The sequence below is a fragment of the Poecilia reticulata genome, chromosome 14 (genome assembly GCF_904066995.2).
Source record: "Poecilia reticulata chromosome 14, P_reticulata-male-v2, whole genome shotgun sequence".
NCBI classification, from domain to species: Eukaryota; Metazoa; Chordata; class Actinopteri; order Cyprinodontiformes; family Poeciliidae; genus Poecilia; species Poecilia reticulata.
The window spans coordinates 17,505,764-17,527,292 of record NC_088843.1 but is presented as its reverse complement, the minus strand read 5'-3'; the positions used below and the strand labels follow the sequence as shown (position 1 = coordinate 17,527,292).

At 39.7% G+C, this 21,529-nt stretch overlaps 1 protein-coding gene across 13 annotated transcripts in view; it reads right to left on the bottom strand.

The window, feature by feature from the left end:
• The window catches only part of auts2a (activator of transcription and developmental regulator AUTS2 a), a 359,733-nt gene that overhangs the window by 336,160 nt on the left and 2,044 nt on the right, over nucleotides 1–21,529 (bottom strand). For all 13 annotated transcript variants that reach the window (XM_008428210.3, XM_081615290.1, XM_081615291.1 and 10 more), the window contains exon 2: nucleotides 19,660–20,333. In XM_008428210.3, coding sequence (XP_008426432.1) covers nucleotides 19,660–19,947 — 288 coding nt within the window. In that variant the 5' untranslated portion in view covers nucleotides 19,948–20,333. The remainder of the gene's footprint in view (nucleotides 1–19,659; nucleotides 20,334–21,529) is intronic.

Below are 21,529 nucleotides of genomic sequence, written 5' to 3'. Positions count from 1 at the left end.
AAAAACGCTTTTCATCGTTGTCTGCTGAATTCTCCTGGAGATTCAGAGCAGCTTACGTGACATTTTACAAAAAACACATAGATACTCATGTAGCTAATTATTACTTAGACAAAGTGTCAGCGCACTTGATAAACAGCGCATATATAATTGTGTGTATTATTGCATTAAATGCAAAAAAAAAAATAAATCAAACGTAAATAGTTTTTCTCCCGCCGTCAGCACGGTCAGAGGTTCTAATAGACTATTGATGAAAAGCACCTTGGTGGCTTCATGAGGGCCCATGCAGACCAGTTCATCCATCAGGCCTGTCAGGGCTCCGCAGCTGCCGTACAGAGCAACAACATATCATTGACAAAGTTGGTTAATTCGCACATTACTCACACTACTTTGGAACTGCTAAATGCACACCCCCCGGGTCTGACTGTGATTTAGCAGCGCTGCCCGTAGCAGACATCAATATCAATTACTGCTGCTATTTAGGGAAAGGGGAAAAAGATTTACCACACATTTATATAACTAACAATGTCTCCACGCAATTTATTTAAGCAATAACCTTCTCATGCGCCCGCTGCTTGGAACTGCATTAAATGCGTGTATGTTCCAGTCAGAGTAGGATTTCTTTTCAACAGGACGGTTTAGCGGTTGGAATACGGTCGACTTTTAACTACGAGGAAGACGACAGACAACGTCCCAATTCTCGCCAGAGAAGAGCTGGTGTCTAGTACAAAAACAGTGATGATAAATTACGGACATTAGCGATGACAAATGGTCGAGGAGTCTGGAGATCTAAAGAAATGTTTCAGGGCAGCTGTCGTAGTTTAGCACATCTTTAAAAAGATTGAAGGAAAGGACATAATTTATCGTCGGACGCAGGAAGAGTTGCCGTGTCGCAAGGACTTCCTGCCAGCACAGGAAGACAACACCCGACAAGTTTGTTTGAAGTATATGAAAGTATGAAAACACAACCCACGACTGCCAAAACTTATAAGGATTTTTTGGAAAAAAAAAAAACAACCTGTTGAGTTGGAAATTCTGTAATGTCAAACTTTGTATTTTAAGTTCATTCATCCATCTGAATTTAAGTTAGTCCCTCTATTAACTACTTCACTGGTGTATTTTAAGAAAACGGTGACAATTTATTATTGTCATGACAACACTGGTGTTTTCGTGGACCTATCGACTAGCATGTAAGTGTTTTTGGTGGTGACCGTTAGGGGGTTGAAACACAGGCACTGTTTGGCACCAATGTTGGTTTCTTGAAATGGAGCATTTCAGTTCAGAGCGTAAGGTGTTCCAAGCACAGGAGGGCAGAAAGTGGAAAGCCTTCTTTCCACTTTTTCAGTGTGATCACAGAGAAAAAAAATGCTATTACAGTGTGAGGAATAACAGCTTTGAGATCTCCAAAGAAAAGTGCAGAAATAAATAGAAAGTACGCCAATAAGAGCTTCGTACACCAGAGTCATCCAGCCTTAGCATACACTTCACAATTATCCCTCGGCAGTTTTAACTGGTGACCGGCTTAAGAACTTTATTTCGGCCTTTTAATTAGTGAATATTTTCCAAGGGGATGGATGAATTTGAAAGAAACATTATTTTTGGACTTTTCAGTAACCAGTTTTTGCGAATCTACACTGCATCAAAAGCAGCCTGGAGAAACTGAAACGCTTGTGCAGTTGCATGCGAACGACACTAAATTACACATTCATCTGCATGAAAGTTATAGGAGGCATTTGACAAGTTAGCACACTTATCAGAAAGGTTGATTGTGAGTAAATTGGGTCCCAGGACTGAGCCTTGGACTACCCCATTTGTGGCCTTGAGAAACGTGGCACGTTTCTCAAGGCCGCATCGTGTCCTACTTACCACATAATCTGCAAATCAACAAGAAGGTTGTTTGGCGATACGGAGAAGGATCTCTAGCAAATGATCAAATACCTTGGATAAGTTCAATAAACAAAAACTTAAAGCTTGACTGAAGAGGGTTTAAAATAATGTTTGATTCTTAAAATTCAATCTGTTGATCACAGGCCACTTTTTCAAATACACTTGATTAATATTAGATTAGATTAAGATTAAGAATGAAAGTTAGAGGATCAGCCAGTAAATCAGCATTCAGCTTTAGAAAAACAATGATCCAAAACTATCAGGATCGGCTGATTTCTTTTTTTTTTCCCTCCATTTATTCACATTCACTTCCACAAACATAACACTGTGACACAACCAGTCCAAAAATGTTTAAAAGATCTTCTCCCAGCTTTGTTGTCGCCCGGTGGCTCGTACATGCGCCGCTGTGCACCCTCATGTGTCCTGACAACAGCATTAACATCTTCTTAATCATCCGTCTCAGGGGGAAATGCTGCTTGCAGTTCCCCTCATTGAATTACAGCTCACTTTTTCTTTCAACATTATGACACTTCTGCACTCGTACCACATCATTACCATCTGCCTGCACATTTCCCGTTTGATAAATTGGGAGTAATGGCTTACAGATAATCTCCGTGCCGTTTTTCGGTCTGTAATTGACAGTCAATTTGGTTCTTATTCATTTCTTGACAGCTAATGAAGATTGTCTAACAGCGTTGAGCTAATTGCTCGGTGGGGTTTTTAATCTACGAATACTTGCACCCAGTTGTAATTCCTCTTACAAACACCCTCGGTCTCCGTCCCTCCCCGGCGTACAAAGCCTCGTCTCGACAGCCAGATGAGAAGATTAAGTTTAGGACAAAGAAGACGGTAAAGGTAGCACAGATCCTTCTAGAACACGTTTTATAACAATTGTCAAGCGTACAGATCAGATACAAGGTCTGCAGTTTAGAAGCCCCGTCTGTGTTTTTGCTCTGGGTGGGAGCAACGCTCAGATAAACTAATTAATAACGCCTCCTTTCAAGTCTCGTTGCATTAAGCAGCGTTTTACAAGAACGTCTGATTAGCAGACATGTACAGGTGACGCTATTATCTGAACATAAATCAGTCTCATCTAATCTGCAACTGCTACTTCACTTGACAGTCAGGCTTGACGCCATTTTGTAGCTTGACTCTAGTAAGAAACTTCGACTGGACTGAAAATAAACCACCATTCTTTTTTTTTTTTTCATAAATTTGGTGCATTTTCTTAAAAAAAAAAAAAAGAAAAACAAAGGGAGAGTTAAGAAAATAATAAAAATGCATTCATTTTTTAAATCAGTTAATAACGAAAACATTCAGACGATTTTCCCGTCAACAACAGGCCACCAGACTCAACCGAAACATAACAACGAAGCCTGACAAAGTCTGAACACGTTCACGGAAACACTTCTTGTTCGGCTTCAATCACCCAGGCAAGAATTTGATTTGTATGAACGTGCTGTACCCTGCTATTTCCTCCTTTCCTATTGAAAGGGAAAGCCGTCCTTCAATGCCTGTCACAGCAAAAGAAGAACAAGGTTCAATTCAAGACACTGTAGAGAAGAGAGCTATATTAAGTGCTTTGCTGGACTGATTTCAGTCATAACATTAAATCTTACAGATCGGAGGCAGACAGACCAATTATCGACACTGGTTGTTGTGTATCGGGACTTTGGCAGAGATTACTCTGGAAATGTACGTCTTGACAAGTCAAATGCATTATTGTGTCCTCAGAGAGATGAAAAACAGGATTAGACAAATGTTAACATGCACAATGTTGCGTACGCATTGGCGACAAATAGCTGTTAATAAGCACTGAAGGCAGTTATAAACAAAATTAGTCATTTATGCCAAAATTACCAAGTCGAGACACTACCTGATTATCAGGAAATAATAGTTTTTCAGTTCCGGTTACCGTTTATGAATACCTGCCTGATGACGTTTGGTAGGTGCTCAAACCACCAACTCACAATGCAAAGTAAAAGGGAAAATAAAGACATTTCAATCAAGTAATGTTTTATAGTACATTTTTCTAAGGTTATGATCAGGAGTACATGAAGACCAGGTCCTCCCCCCCGCCAGTCAATCGCCCTCCTGGATCTCCTTTAAACCATCATCTACTGGTCTGTTTGCTCCATCCCAGTCACCAGCCAGTCGTTTGGCAGCCGCATGCGTCACCATTCCTCTGCCTCCACCACTTTGATCTGTAGCTGCCTGGCAATCTGCAGTTCCTCTCCAACACCGTCCTAAATTCTTTGTACGATAATTATCATAAACGTTTTGGATCACTCACCAACACTCCTCCGCTCTCTGGCAGAAACAAAACCCAGTCCCCTGAGCTCCAAAGCTGATCCTCTTTGATCAAATCACCTCATTAGCTCCCCCCCCCCCCCCCCCCCCCTTTTTTTTTGCTTAACAAAATCCATCTCTACAGGTTTGTAGTTAGTTCCTGCATCACAGTCTTTCTAAGTGTGATAGCTGCACTGAACAGAGATTATTTAAAATTGAATTTTATGGTACCCTGTAATTTCATAAATCAGAGGATCATTTCTGAAGCTTGTCTTGGCATTCAAACCGACTTAAATAAAAACGATGTTTAGACTGCTGAAGGATGTGTGGTGTGGATCGTTCTATAACGGAAAGAGATATTTTAAGAAGATATCATTCACCGGTAGTAGGGCTCTAGTAAATTATTATTTTAGTAATCAAGTAATCTATTGATTATTGTGACAATTCATCGATTAATCAAATAAAAAAAAATTTATAAAATAAAATATTGGTAAACTGTCATAACAGCAGTATGAATATTGGACGTCAATATCGGTCCAAATTGTGCATCCTCAACAATTACTTTTCTGTAGCTGAGAAACCTGTAGTTAAGTTTTTTTTTAAGTCAACCTGAGCAAAAATTACACAACTATTTGAAATTATATTAAATGTAATAATAAAAATAATAAAGTAGCAGGCTGACAAAGACATTAAAAAAAGAATACTCCAGTCTGTAGTTTCCATATTCATCTTCAGCCAATTTAATAGATGAACTTTCACTTTGTGCAGCCATGCATATACAAGTTAGCTTAAGTTATTTCTAAAGACACAAACACTGCAAAAACCACAACTACTAATCTCAAGGTTGAAATGCCGGGTATAATGGGGACTATAGTTGATAATAGCATTCATGCAAAAATGTGAAAGGTTAATGCATTATTCTTCCATCACTATCCATAAAAAAACAACATTTTTGTGTGCCTACGGAACATAGGTGGAGAACAAAACGAATATACAGTTAATTTGTCTGTGTGGTCATATTTTACTGATCAACTGCAGTGTCTGCTACTGCCAGAACACAATAATACCAATATTTACACTTAATTGTGAGTTAAAAACCAGGCATACTTGCAATCAGTCACTCTGAAGATAAACCGCCTCACCCTCACCTGCTGACCTGACAGATCAGTAGAAGTAAGCTTTTTATATGCAAACTGATGGCTAACAGGCGCCACCGCACTACAACACACAGTTCATTCCTAAAGAATGAAACAAACTAATAAGCAAATAGAACTACGATAAGTATTTAATGCAAAAACAATAATCAATATTATTAATTTGCTGGATGGCAGCTGACTCTTAGCAAAAAATAAATAAAAAATACAAATGGCATCAATTCAGGCTAATAAAAAAATGATACCCCTCACTTAAAAACCATCCACTTGACCCGATAATGACTGCTGGTGCTCCCTGACAAAGTCACTATTTTCACATTCATTTTAATCAGCACACTTCATGTGGTGCACTCCAGCAGATGATGCAATGATGATGGGGAACAGATTGAATAGATATCAATGATTGCCAGAGGTTACCACGGAGACTCAATCATTTAGAAGCAGAAGCATTGGATTCCCAATCAGCAATGGATCTGACAAAGCAGGCTGGACCTGATTGTAGTACTTTATCAGATTTGTTTTTACCTACGGAGGTCAGCATTTTTCACATGCTAGACTGATAAAGTGGCAGGCTAAGAGTGGAGTTGAGTCTATAAGCAAAACACAAGAAGTCAAAGTTGTAAAGGATAATGAGGGCAGCCAAAAACACGCGTTGACTGAGGAAAGCTGCCTTAAAGTTTTCATGTGCCATTACACAGAGGTATCTGTTGAAACAGATGTGATTGACTACTGTTTACTATATTAGCTAGCGCTAGCACCTTTAGCGGGAGCTAACACGATTAACAGGAGCAAACATGAAACCAAAAGCACTTAGAGTATAATAAATTAGTGCTTAAGGTGACAATGGTACATATTTAAGTCTTTATAAGACACCATTACAATACATTTCTGAAAATATTTTGATTCAGATGCTTACCAAACAGCTTCAGTTAGAAACTAGTAGCGCTCTCTGCAGCATTTCTAAGCCAGTGTTTTTCAACCATTTTTGAGTCAAGGTACACTGTTTTAATTGAAAAAATCCCGAGGCACGCCACCAACTAAAAATGGAAATAAAGATACTCTGTAGCCGCCTATATATAGTCCTTCTTATCAAAGTCTCTTGAATAGGAATCAAACACAAAAATGCATTTTTATCACATTTTACATTTCTTATTTCAAATTGCACTTAACACATCCACTTCAAAACTACACCTGCACAGCCACAACACTGTGGTGTTAAATTTAAAGAAGTTGTAGAAAACTTCAAAGTGTTTTACAAACTAATCCACAAGCATCTTATAGCCAGAATACAGAAAATAATTATTATCCTGAAAGAAGCAATAATATTTGGGAAACATTTCACTTCATATTCACTGTTACAATATGAAGAGTTGCATGTACAAAATGTCAATATCTGTATATTTTACCCACCTAGTATGAAACCTGTGCATGTTTGGATGAAAACAGATGATTTCCTGGCAGAAATATAAGAAAGACAAAGCTCTTCCTCAACATCTCTGTCTCTCTGGTTTTAGTTTTTATAGTAACCAGACTAGAGAAGCTCAATTTCACATAGATATGTTGTGGGAAATGCACTCATGCTCTTTCCAGCTACTGCTGAGCTTCACTGTCTTTTCCATCACTGTCGTCACAGTCTTTCTAGATTCAGTGCTCTCACCGCTACCTGTAACATTCGTGCATCACTAATTCTCGTTTTAATGTAAAATGCTCTGTACCTACTGCCATCTAGTGGTAAGAACATTACATGATTACGCCGCTAGTCACTGCTACAGCAGACACTCAAAGATGGCATTATTTGCAGACAATTCATTTTCAAAAAATCTTTTAAAACCAATTAACGTATTTTTCGGGCTATAGAGCGCACCATACTAGCACCTTCAATTAAATAAAATAAAATAAAAACTGGAAGCTGCTCTCGGTTTTCCATTAGGACCCAGCAGAGGGCGGCGTTCTAATAAATCTGCTGTAAGGACGCAGCACTCCGTGATATGAGTTTGAAAACATTTCTCCATCGTGCCTGCTGCTAGCATGTGCTTGTTCTAAATGAAAATTAGCCGTTCTTCTTTGATTTACTATTTTGACTTCTAATGATTCACTTCCTGCTAGAAAGCCCCCTGGTGGTTGAAGAAAAATCCACAGAAAAGCCACAGCGGGCTACAATCCGCATGGTTCAACGTTTAGGAAAAAAGTAGCAGCTTATAGTCCGGAAAATACGGTACCGTAGTGAAATTGAATATTTTCCACGGCACACCTGACGATCACTCACGGCACACTAGTGTGCCGCGGAACAGTGGTTGAAAAACACTGTTCTAAGCAACAGCACAACAAACACTACGTTTTCCTCCATTTGGTCGTCCTCAGTTTTATTTCCCCTCGTCTCTTCTGCACTGGCTCCATTTCGACAGGCTCTGGTTCAAGTTTAAATGGCTAAACGTTACTCAATGCGCAAAAATTAACAGTTCTGGCTGGAAGCAGCTAGCTTCGTTACACCTAGCATTCATCATCTACTCAGATGAATGGTTTTCACATCTGAAAGAAAGATTTCTCAAATAAAGTACATTATTATGTTAATATTCCACAACCAGTCGCGAATCCCTTTCAGGGAATTCTTGACAAAAAAATGTATTTTGGAAATTAGAATTAAATAATATAGACATTAGTATTTGGCATAAATAATATGGACATTAGTATTTGGCATAATCCAAATATAACATTCCAGAAGGGAAAAAAAACACCATCTGTGAAGCATGGAGGTGGAAGTGTAATGGTTTGGACTCTATGATGGTGAGGATCAGCTCGCCATCATAGAGTCCACCATAAATTGTAATATGCATCAAAGGGGGTTAAGGAAAATGTGATTAAAATGTGATAACACCAAATATCTCCACGGTTGAAGAGACAACTAAGAAATGGGAAGGCCGATTCAAAATCCAGATCTTGTCCAGATCTCAGACTGCGGTGACCATCTTAAAACTTTACTACCAGAGCAAAATATATATATATATTTGAGGAAAACTGTTATTTTCTGAGGCAATCTAAGTGTCTAATGCCAGCTAAATTGGCCATGATGGTTTCTCTAACCTTTAAAAGAGAAAGGTGGGAAGCAGGGCAATATCATTATGTATTATGCTCTGTCTGCACAGGGGCAATCAATGCTTCATTTCACAGGAGTCCTACTGGGGGAAAGGCCACTCGGAGGAGGAAAAGAGATGGGGATCGACCATCTTAAAAATACACAGACTCAAGGGCCGAGCTGAAGCTCGAGTCCCTGAGGGGGGGAATCGCGATGATGATAGCCCTGCAGACACTGAAGAGCAGTTGACAAACAGCTGCAGGAGCCAGCAATATCAACAGAAAGCTCTCTTTTCTCAGAGCTGCATTTACAGGCCCATTTATCCAGCAGTGAAGGCCAGAAAGCTGTGCATCCACTGTAGACTATTCTGTCTAAAAGACAAAAGAAATGTGATTAGTGACTGCGAGCACTGTAGAGTAGACGCATCGCACTATGTGTGTGTGTGTGTGTGTGTGTGGGGGGGGGTTAATGTATCAATAAAATAGAGGAAAATAGTTAAAATATCTGGCTAATCATTGGAGTTTAGTACGTTCAACAGACTGACTGATGATCAGCCGGTCAAACTCCAAAAGTAATCTTTTTTACTTGATCTGTGAACAAAGCACAAAGAACAATAACACCCTTTGGTGTGGAAGTTGTTACAGAAGCAAAAAACGCTCAAAGCAGGCCTTTTTTTTTTTAAAATAACTGAATGGTTGGTGGCTAATTCAAGCGGTAACTTTTAAAGAAGCACCTGGACTAGCAGACACAGGAAAAGGTGAACAGATTCCACCAATTCGGTGCAGTTTCATTCATTTTAGCAGTTTAGTTCTATCAGTATATTTAAATCTCTACTAACTGCAGGGTATAAACACTACATAATGTGTTGAATATGAATTGTGTAATCCTTCAATCTTTATTTTGAGTTATTAATGGATCCACTCCACCTGCAGAGCTGAGTAATATGGACAGCTCTAAAAGAATGAGCCTGTCTCTGGCCCGAAGAAATTAATATTGGCAGATCACAGTGAGGTTTTTCTTCTCCTCTCATCCATCCTTCCATGGATCTGAAATAAATATTTAGATGAACAGATGGTGCTTAGAAAACATATTTTCATCTGATTAAAAAAATAAATAAAAAAAAGATTTTTTTAAGGAATCCAGAAAACCTAAAACAACCTATTTAGAACATTATTGTTTCTAAATGGAAACTGAAATTGGCTAAAATTGGTACCGACGGATTAGAGGTTTAGAAAATCAAACACTGTATACGAGTCACAATAATCTCTGGCTGGAGATGGCCGTAAGCGATTAATTCCCTAAATATTTATTCTTTGTTTCAACAACGAAAGTGATCAAATAAAATCTATCATTTCTTGTATCGGTATTAAAACAGACTTAATCTAAGTCAGTTGGTTGTTGTGAAGGAACAGAAAATTTCACTTTGACTAAGCTTACGATTACACTCAGAGCCATCAGTTATGAGCTGTTGTCAAAGTATTCGAACAAACAACTAATATAAAATATGACATTGTCCACCGTCATATTTCTGCTTTGCAGGTCGACATGCAAACATTTCAGACCAGCAGAAAACTGCCGTACAGAGAGCTGGTTGTTACATCTTTGGCCAGAGATCTGCAGCAGATACTCTATTCTAACCTCTCCACTGCGGGTTTTAGCAACACTTTTGTTTAAATATACCAGCACATGTGCTTGCGAGTGAAGCAGGAGTCATTTCCTCTCAGAATGAAGTCGTTTGGTAACGTTGCACATCTAAGCAAATGCAGACGGGGAGAGAGACAGAAAAAAAAAAGATGCCATGTTTTTCATTTTCTCTTGTTGCCAACAATCACCTTGCTGTGTGGATAATGTACACAAGAAGATTCTAGCCTTAACTGTAAAAAAGATGACAAACCTTTTTTTTTGTGTGTGTGTGTGGGGGGGGAGAAAAAAAATGCCAGAGAACAGCCATACGGAGAAACACTCCAAGTACTCAACGACTAGCGAGCTTCAAAATCCAGTGGATCTACCAGCCAGAGTCTTAAACATCACTAACACAGTCAGTCTATTTAATTGGGAGCCTTGGGTTGTTCAAGCATGTGCTGCGGGGTAACTAGACAAACAGGAGAAAACAGAGCAGACTATTGTGGAAAAACATAATGGCTTATCATTGGGTCTGCTTGCTGAGTGATAAGACCCATATGGATAGCCTGTGGGCTGCTTCCTCTCACTGCCTCTACTCCACGGCTGATACCTTGCTATTAACTGGCAAAACTAAATCCATCGTAAGACCCGGCTTTGCTAGAGAGAGTGTGGTAATTCAAGCAAGGGAAAATGTGTGTGTGTCCTTCACATAACACACACCATGAGAAGTGCTAAATCAACAAAGTTCCTGCTGGCATTTACATAAGAGCACCTTTTGATTCGCTGTGCAAACCTCCCATTTACAAAACACACTTAATGAAACACACAACCGACAGACTCAAGTCTCAAAAAATAAAAAAATAAACGGAGCATGCTCGAGCTCCAAAGCAAAGAAAGTCATAACAGATTGTTCATATCAACAAATTCAGCTTAAAATAACTTCTATTAATTGTCCCCTTTGTGGATCCAACACCTCGACCCTAACAGAGGGCTGAGAAGCCTTGTAATCCCCGAGGCTTTGTTGATATTGGGGGTATGAAATGTCACCCCAATGGAGAGAGAGGAAGGAGCTCTAGTATGCAAAGTACACCAATTAGATAGAATTAGACCTGACTAGTTGTTACATAACCGCTGGAGATAGGCACCAGCACCCGCCGTGACTCCACAAGGAACAAAAGTGTTGGATAATCGATGGGTGGATAGAGGAGGTGTCTGGTGGAAAAGACGAGACGCCGCTTTGACTTGACTGAACCGACAGCTATACGTTTATTTTCTTCAAGTGCCATTTAAATGAGGCATCCCCTTAATCAGCAACACAAGATGTCACGCTCAAATGATGAAGTAAATCCAAACATTCTCTGGTACACTTTTGCACAATGGCGTTTTATTTAACTTTCAAGTTGTTAAGGAAGATTTTAGTACTTAAAAACACTGAACACAACTTGGACTGTAACCACATTCCTTCCAACTGTGAGATTGCTCAGAGGGGGGAGAGGTGCTGAGCAGGTTTGGGGAAACTGACAAGCTCCATCTGAAACCCTCGGTGTCGGGAGTTCTCCTCGAGGGCCTGGTGGTTGTCTGTGGTTAGGCTATATGGTGATCAGGAGCAGACTTTTAATGCTTTACCGGCCCCGATCGGAGACTGGATGGTCAGAAGATACAAGTCCAATGCATTTCCGATCAGCAGCTGCACCGTGAATTAGGACTGCCAGGTTCTGCTGATAGCAACACTGTCTGAGTTACACAGTGTTGCTGTTTGCCACCAATCCCTCTCTCTCTCTCCCTCCCACTATAACCCCACACTGTGCTGCCTCTGGTTCTGATATAAATTATTACCATAAACTTAGTGATCCATCACAGAAAGGTTCCTTATGGCTCCTGTATAGTTATAATAAATGAATAAATAGTTTAGCAGTCTCACACAAAGCAGCAAATTACAGCTCTGTACCATGGGCTGTTTTTGTTTTTTATTTAAGAAATCACTGTTGTAACATTTTATTGTTGAGACGGTTAAATATTAAATTTATCCAGAGGGCAGCAAAGAATAGTTCTGTTGTTATTTGAGACTCTTACAGAGAATCCATGTCTCCATTGTTTATAACTGCAACATCACAGCAGATTGGGGGTGGTGGGGGGTTGAACATTACCAACGGTTATTGGATGAAAGGCAGTAAACTCCGTGCATAAAGACCCCAAACTGGGATTTGAACCCAGAACCTAAAATGCCTGATCAGTCCATCTCCATGAAGAACCACATGAAAAAAAGCAGCTTTAGTTTCAATGTTCCTTATGGATGTATATTCAAAGTGAAGTAGTTCTGCAAATCTGTTACAATGATTAATGTGTATCACCAACTTTCTAGTTAAATAAAAAACATGAAAAAATAAATTTTAACTTCTTTTGGAAAATGACTTAACCTCTTATCTAATGTCCAGAAAGCTTGCCTGTCACATATTCTAATAAAAAATACCTAAAGAAAATATAAAACATTGACTAAAAGCAGACGGTGACTCAAAGTGTGATGTGTTGCCACAAGTCTACAAGGATCATGGCGGAGAAACTGCATCACTACGGGATGTGCAGTTAAGCAATGATGTAAAAAAACAAAAAATGAAGGAAAAATACGTCTCAAAATGTTTAACAATGGGAGAAATTAATCAAGAAAACGCTGAGTACGACACCAGCCATGGCTCTACTTCAGGGATACCACTTCACATTCAGCCTTGACAAATATTCATCCGTTTGCAAGAACCTGCCAAAAGAGAGTCAGAGATTAAATATGAAATAAAATGCCCTGGACTCGATGACTGCTATTGGGATTCAAACTAGAGCAATTCATTTCTTAACCGAGGTTAAAATATACAAATCCGCACAGACGGGGTGTAATGGTACATGCATTTGTATAGAAAATGTCAATATGTATGGGTACCGAGCAAAAACGGTCCTGTGCAACATTTCTGTACGGAACTGAAGCGCAGAACCAAAAATTTTCCAAGCAGCATCAAAATAAAGTAGAGAGGACTCCCCCTCCTCATTTTATTCTGCTATTTGTGAACATTACAGTTTTATTCTTCTACAGGGACGGAGAAAGAGAGCTTGAAAAAACCATGAAGAAGAAGGGCACAGGAAGTAGTTGGAGGATGATGGCACGCCATGTTTTTTTGTAATCGCCTTTCTTATTTAATGAAAACGCCGCGATTGCAAAACTGTGTTTTGACAAACTTTTACGCACACTTGCAATGGTGACGCAGCTCGTGACCACACACAACCAGCATATTCAATGTTCTGATTACATTTTGTGATAAAAACATGGGAACTGGACTCTGACATCCAGAGCGTAATGAATTTATCTTGTGCAACGCGCTAGTTAAGATCACATTTTAAAGAGAATCAGGATTTTTTTTTTCTAGCAGCAGCTTTATTACCAAGTGTCTCACTTAAATGTAAAGACTACAAATTTGAATGAAGGGCAACATGTAGGGAAAGTTTTTTTTAACTACTGTACATTAAAAACTACACAAGGTCACATAAAACACCTGATGAGCAGGCAGTGCTGAGAAAAATGGGACAACATGTTCACTAATTACAAAACCAGACCATGCCAATTAGGCAACAAAGTGGCGCTTGAAATAATTCCCCCTTTTAAAACTTAGTGTTTATTTGAGTCTGTTCTACTTAAAGTCAATTTATTTAAGCAGAGCCATTAAGCAACAGGACATTTCTTTGTCTTTTGTTTCATCTGCTCAACTAGGGCAAAGCTCCATCACGTGGAATACATACATCCCCTGCATTTGAGCCCACAAAGTTCTCCTCAATCAGCTGAGTAACACCATGGTACACTATCAGCCAAAGAGATCCAATGCACAGACAGAATGCTGAATGTACAGAGTTTATAAAGAACCCCCCGAGTCAGCTCATTTCCCAATAAAAGACATCCTGAGCCTGTTAAACTGCTGCACACCGAGAGGGAACAGCACCAGAGCACGTCGATCTGCTTCATCGAGGGGTTATGACGTTTTTACGGCCAGGAAGCACAGCGACATGTTTGTTTCTTTGAGGTCGTATAAAAATTTACAGCAAAGCCGTTACTGGAATTAAAAAGGAACACGCACAAACAAATTATCCGTCTTTACTGAACACACAAATCTCTAGAAGGTGGCAAAATAAAAAGGCCGAAAGAGTGGATCTATTAAGCGGACACAAATATCTGTCAAGGCAGCATGGTCCAACAACAACTGTCCTATAAAACCAGCTCCATGAGCAAGTTCTTCTCCAACCTGATTTGCTTTGTGAAACAAAGCTTAAAGTGTCTCTTTCTCTGAATTGTCCAGCGTTTTTGTTTTTTTGTATTCTGCCGATGCATTTGATTTACCATTAGCTTGTTTCTTGCTGTGCATTATTAATCGGTGTGTTTCTCACTGCCCGTCTTTAGAACCTCCACCCAGCAGACTTCTGGGGCTGTGCCAGACAAATCAATTGTTTCGAAAAAGCTGGCATGCTGACAGGATCATCCCATGAACAGCACAGAGCAGAAAATGCCACATTATTAAATGGAAACCAATCGTCCGTACAGACCTGTGTGAGAGCAACGCTCTTTATTTACCCGACACCAATTTCTGGTCTACTTTCAGGTCTGACATGGGGATTCTGACTTAGATTGATTACATTTTTTTGTGTGTTTTCTTTTAAAAATGCAGACAAAAAAATCTTCTTTGGTCGAGTTCTTAAGATTATAATCCAACAGAAAATCCAGGGATAACAGACTTATCTCCATCAATCCATCAAAGCCCTTGTCACTGACTTTTATGGTCTGGCTAAACTCAAAAATGCATCATAATACATCCACAATGTTAGGACTTCTTCGTTTTGATGCATTTAATGAAAAGCAGAAAAACAAAATCCAGTTTTTCAACATTTGAAGTGCAGATTATGCGGATTGTAGCAAGAACTTTTCATGCAAGAGACGACGCGATATTTCTCATGGAGGCGACCGCTATCTCGCGAATACTAGCTCAGGTTACAATTTTTCTGGTGTAATTGTAAAGAAGCTACCACAGCTACTCTTGTACATTGAACGGGATACATTCAACTACATCACAATCACAGCGTTCGCTTTCAGTTTCAACTGGGGAATGTTACAAGTACAAACTGTCCTGTGGCCTGAAGAGTTTCAAGAAATCAGAAATACAAAGATATCATGTTTCCTTTAGGCAAAATCTATAAAAGATGCAGAATAAAGACTTTTTAGCAACATAAATTTGATCTTTTTATTTTTTTCTACAATTATTAAAATCTTGTCCCGTCTTGTTTTCGTGAATGCCATATGGCGTTTCGTCTCGTCTTGTAGGTTTCATGTATCGTTACACCCCTAATGATCCCCAGTCACAGGAAATCAACGGAAAATTGATCACTTGGTCTCTCCATAATTGATTGGTGGATCTCTAACCGGTGTCTTGTCCCTTTTAACTCTCAGTGTGAAGAGCCAGTCAGGTGTAGCAAGTTATCAATTAATTTCACATCTTGAGTCATCAAAATCCCCCCCCCCCCCCCCCCCCCACACACACTCAACATAACCCCAGTAATTCTCAGCTTATTTCAGGTGGAATCCCTCATAATTCCACCGTCTGTGTGCGTCCGTAAGACAGATTGGTGTGAAACTGGATTTCAGAGCTAATAATTGTTTGGGGCAGCAGACATTAAATCGAAGCTGGAAGGTAAATAGAATACACCAAATCCTGGCAGCGTGTCAGCGGAAGGAAAACAAAAATGTCAAGAACCGAAAAATACAAGCGGAGGATTTTCACAGCCTTATAAAAAAAACATTTCTCTTCCTTCTGACACAATTTTTAATGATCTATTTCATTGATTTTTTGTCAGAGTAGCCAGTATTCAGATATGAAATCTTTTTTCCCCAAAAATTTCTCTTTTCTTTTGCTTCAATTTCAATCAGAATTCTTTGTCTTACGAAGTAAATGCAATTCAAACAGTTTAGAGTAGCGAGCTAAAATCAAAATATTTGAGCCCGTCTCTAAAAGCACTTAGAACTGCCAATTATAATAGGCAAATGTACCTCAATATGGATTAATACAGAGGAGTGGAAATCTCTCTCAGCTGAACACACACACCAGGGAGCACCAAATGTTCAAATAAGCTGCTGCTAAGGTGTTTTCTTGATGAAAATGTTTCTGCAAAAGAATTATAAAAAGACACCCGTCGCTGTGCCCTGTTTTTGATCTCAGTTGAAAGATTAAATTGTCCATTAACCCATAGTCCACATTTTTCTGTATTTTGTGTATGAAAACTCGATTCTGAATTTTCTTCAACATTTTAGTTACTTCTACAAAGGTTTTATTTAAATGGCCTTCATCATTACTTTATGTTATGAGCCATGCCTCTACATAAATATCTTCAAAAATGCAGCGTTTCACTGATCCTTTAGAGTTATTATAAAAAGCAGGTTGTTTAGATGGTTGTGAATACATCGTTTCTGAGGGAAAGATTGTTTTCCCCTAGTGTATGGCTTTTGAAATAATCCATAGCTCATTTATTACTACTCATATTTAAGTGATGAATGATGTGATAAACTCAGAATAAATGAACACAGTGGGAATTAGAAGCTGAACACATTTTATCTACAAGAAGTTTTGTTTTCTACTCGCTATAGGGCATGGATGACATGAACATAAAGTTTTATCCTGATATTTTGTGGTACTATGGTGATAACGATAAAAGTGACAATTAAAAACCATTTGTGATTTTCACATAAATAAGTGTGATTTGTATCACTAAATTACTCACAGTAACTGCATTTAATCATATTATGGAATTAATTGGAATTTATTGTGACAGCAATAAATCAAAGTTCTTGTCATGATAAGAAATGCATCACAATAAATGATAAACGATACAATAAATGCCCAGACTTACACTCTATTCAAATTTAAGCATAGTTCTTGGGGGGGGGGGAGTAATTTTTTTTCTCATTTGCAGTCTAATGAGACATTGGACTAGTCAAATCATCTGATGTGATATTGGTCCAGGATGTGAGCATCTTTTTTCAGAAGCTGCCAACTCCTAGCAGACCTCTCTAAAGCCCATTCTCAACAATTGTGGCTTTCCCCAGTTCTTCCTCAGTCACTCTTGGCCAGAACCATCTGTATTTTGCAGATCCACACTTGCACATCACTCCATTCAAGTACACCACAGAGCACTAATTTTACACTTCATATTAGAAACTTTCATTTTAACCTTAACTTGATTAAATGGGTCTCTTGTACATGGTGCATCTCCCTGTTTATTACGGACCTCTGAGCCGGGTCACAATGACACCATTGCCGTTTCTCTCTGCTCCATTTTCTGCAGCAGAGAGAGGTTCAAGCTGAAGTAGGTAGTGAGAATGATGATAACAGATGACCAGGGTGACTACCTCACATTGTAGTCACAAGTGCTGATGATCTGTCTGCTTATGCAACACAAGCAACAAAAGCCATATAGTCTCCGTGCTAAGTATGTATACAAAAAAAAATCTGAGGCATAATCGTAATATACTGCTTAGAATAGTGAAACTGTAAAAAACTCAGACAGTATCAGTATCTAAAAATAAACTAAAGGAACCTTTTCAACTGAAGAACAAATCAGTAGACTCGGTACAACCACCTGGTGCCCCTTCAAGCGTAAGATTAGGGCAAGATATCAAAGTTTCTGGGACAACATTCAGTTACACATTGTTACTCTGAATTTAATGCAGCCTAATGAGAGCTCTCAGACTCCAACACATGGTCACAGACACACACCGGTGCAGTTCAATTGGCTTATTTTTGCAACCAAATTTCCCTTTAACAAAACATGGAACAAGTTCACCAACCATCTCCCCTTTATGTCTGTTTAGTTTCAGTGATCCTGAACATGTTACCAGGTAACCATTGGTTTTGTCTTTTTTTTCTGTAACAAGTCACTTGCTAAACTAAGGACGTACTTCAAAAACCCTTGTGGCTCATGCTAGTCTAACCTGGAGACTGAAGACATCTGGTTCAACGTCTGTTCATCTGAATTTTGAAAGAAGTAATTAGGGTCCGTAGCTAACACTACGGGAACAGAAAGAAATCACTTATTGTACACAATTTAAAGGCTTCCCAGCTTATTTGCTTTCATTTTGTGCTTACTTTAGTAAAAGAACCAAACCCCTTGACCAACCTGTCTAACACCTCGCCTGTGGTGGCGCTGCACCAAGAACCACTGAAAAAAACGATAAAAATAAAACCTCTGAACAAGACACTGAGAGCAACTTCCTTCTTCACAAAACCTAAACAAAACTGGAGTGCTGTCAGATTTTAGCAATTGTAGGATTGCTTTTGCCTTTAGCAAATGTGCCAAGCAAACACTCTTCAACACTGGGCTAAATTTGAGCGGAGGACAAGCGCTAGCCCAAAAGATGTGCATTTGATTTAGTTGTATTTATCCAGAATGCCCTTTGCCATGGTACACTTCCTGCTTTTGAAGTGATCTCCAGTCCTCTTGGTACTGACGTATGCATTCAAACCGCATCAGAGTTCACGTCAACAGAGTCAAGGCCTAGGTGTGTAAGCGGACCAGAGTTAGATGTTTTTGGTCTACATCAGAGTTTGATTACACATTCACACCTCCACAATCAAACCAGACTTTCTAGTCAAACAAAATAGAGTACGATTAAAGCGGACTAAACAGGGCTGGTGTGAATGCACTCCAAGCGTCTACCAGTAAACACATCCCCATAAAAATCTGCATAATTAATCTAGAAATAGCTAAATGAGGCTAATCTTAGATTTTTTTTTTTTTAACAAAAAAATTTGAATCAGTCATAAATTTCAAAAACACCGTATTGTCCAAGAAAATAATTACTGGTACTATCACAGCAAAAACTGACACACATAGATGGCTAAAAATGCTATCCCTCCCCTCAGGCCCCAGAGGTAATTTACTTGTGCAGTGAGCAGATTAACAAGTCTGACATATATGATGGCGTCATAGTTTATCACCAAAACAACCGATATATTTGAAAATATCTTGTACGATTTTCAGATAACACATCCAAAGAAACACTCGAGATGTTCTAGTGGCTTTGGGAGTCCCGGTGTCTTAATAAAACATAGCTCCCTTGGCCATCACATATTTATAATAGAAAAATGTAACAGTTGTGCTTTACAAGTCATAATTCAGACCTCTGGAACACAGCCTTGGCTGCGTTTGGATATCGAGGAAAATGGATAGCCAGCATACAATAAATCACTCCCTCTCAGAATAAATTGTCGTAGTGTGGATCAAATTGCTTTTTCTCTTCGAAGTGCACAAAGACTCACTGCTGCCATAGCTGCACAGCTCCTTATCTGCTGGAGAAGTTGTGAAAGCATACCCAGAGCAGTACATTCAGCAACAATAGCAGCCCCTTTTTTGTGACACAGATAGTAATCTCTGGCTACAGTAGAGCATTTAAAGCAACATCTGCTCAACACCAGCTCGCAAAGCAGCCAAATATGCAGAGAGAAGCCAACACGCTGGGACTTCCAAGTACACAGGCAAACCTTATCTTGAAAATTAAAGGGTCTTAGGTTCAATTTAAAGGCAAAGATAAAAAATTTTTTTTAAAAGTCAGTGGCTCACCTCTAGAGCCTCAAGGGTGACAAAGCCTGTGATGGAGAAGCCATCAATGATGTCCTCCTCGGCCGAAGTAGACTCCTTTCGCTTCCTCCGCGGAGGTCGAGGCCGGGACGAGGAGGGCTCCCGTTCCACCTCCCGCTCGGAGTCGGAGGAGAGGCGAAACACCGAGCCTTTGACGTGGTTGCTCCTTATCCCATTCGGTCTCCTCTCCCGATCCCTCTCCGACCTCGACTTCCTCTTTTTCCGCTGGTTGCTAGATCGAGGTCCGTCCACGTCCTTCATGGCGAACATCCAAGTGAAAACCCACCGCCCCAGAAAGACTCAAACCCTTAAGTGAAAAGCCTCTGGAGGAGAACTTCCACAATATCCTAGAAGGTGTGGTCAGTCGGTAAAATCCAAGGCAAATGGGTAATATCCAAGAGATAAAGGCTTTCAGAGGAAATTCCAAACTGCATTAAGTCACTCAATCAAGCTGGGTTCCACTTGAAGATTCCCAAAGGCAGTCCATCAAATCCATCATGCCATCACCAAGCTCCCAATTCCGCCAGAGGAGGGCCTCTTCAAGTTAAAGCAAATGTCTGTTCAGTGAGCTTATCCCTCCAGAGTAAGGTGAACAGGTGCTGCCACATTTTTCTTCCCCGACTGACACCTCTGGCCTAGGGACGGCAACCTCACACCTGCAAAAATCAAGACAGAAAAAGTGAGAGAGAGAGCTTGCATTTGCACATGTTCACTCTGCAAAAGGTCAACAATGCATTTAGTTAAGTCACTGTTGCAGAGGGTGCTGCATGCTACTGTGCACAACGCAGTATGAATGTTTTATGAGGACAGCTAGAATCACATCTGGTGAGTAAACTCTGGGTTTGTACACAACCAGTTCTTTCAGCTCAGAATAGAGATTGCAACTGTCCGCAACCTTTACCAAACTGGATGCTAAACTGTTGCCTCTTTCACGGAACATTCCGCTTATCTACAAACAAAGATGAGATGGAAGCTGCCTCTGGTCATTCATAAATCACTAATCAGCCCATCGATATCCTGCACACACACACAAGCTTTCAAAGACCAAGCCAGCAGAACAAAAGGAAGCGTGGAGCGGTACTCGGTAGAGCCAGGAGAGTAGAGCCAAACCCACAACCAGTCAAAAGGTTGTGGGTTTGATTCTCGCGTTCCCACCACATGTGCATGTCTTCTTGAAAGGGATGGCATTTAAAGGCAACAATTCAGTGTATGAAAGTTTGAAAGATTGGCTTGGTGGATGATTGTGAGTTACTAGAACTTTTAGTTTCCGTTTGAGATTCACTTTTAAGATTTACTGAATCGAATAAGCTAGCAAAGTTGGATCTTACTTGAAGTCTCAGATGCGCAGCAACCACGGGTTGACTTTAACCCACCAATGACTTTTTACTTAAAAAAAATAAAATAAATACCAAGACTACATCTAGGCTCCAAGCATTTTGTGAAAGAGGCTTGTGTTTCTGATGAGGAACATTCTTGAAAAAGAAAAGAGTTTAGATGCTTTTCCACAGGTGTGAAATGCTACGGAGGAGCATTAGTGATTAGTCTTCTTTAGGAAGACTAATGACTTCAAAACTGGTAAAAATATCCCTACGATAAGAAACCTTTTTAATTAAAACACTAAATAAAGCATTGTGTGAGTGTGAGCTCTCTCCTGCTCCGTGGACCACACAAAAACCGAGCACTGCTCCCTCCCCAACCTGTTGCTGCTCATTGCTGGTGAGATGGCCACACGTTTGGCGGCCAAAAGATTAATTTGGTTCTGGAAGATGTGAAAAAATTAACAAGCAGCACCAGCAGTCACTCTAAGTAAAATAAAGCTGCTAAAAATTGCTATTGGAAAGCTGCAAGCCGC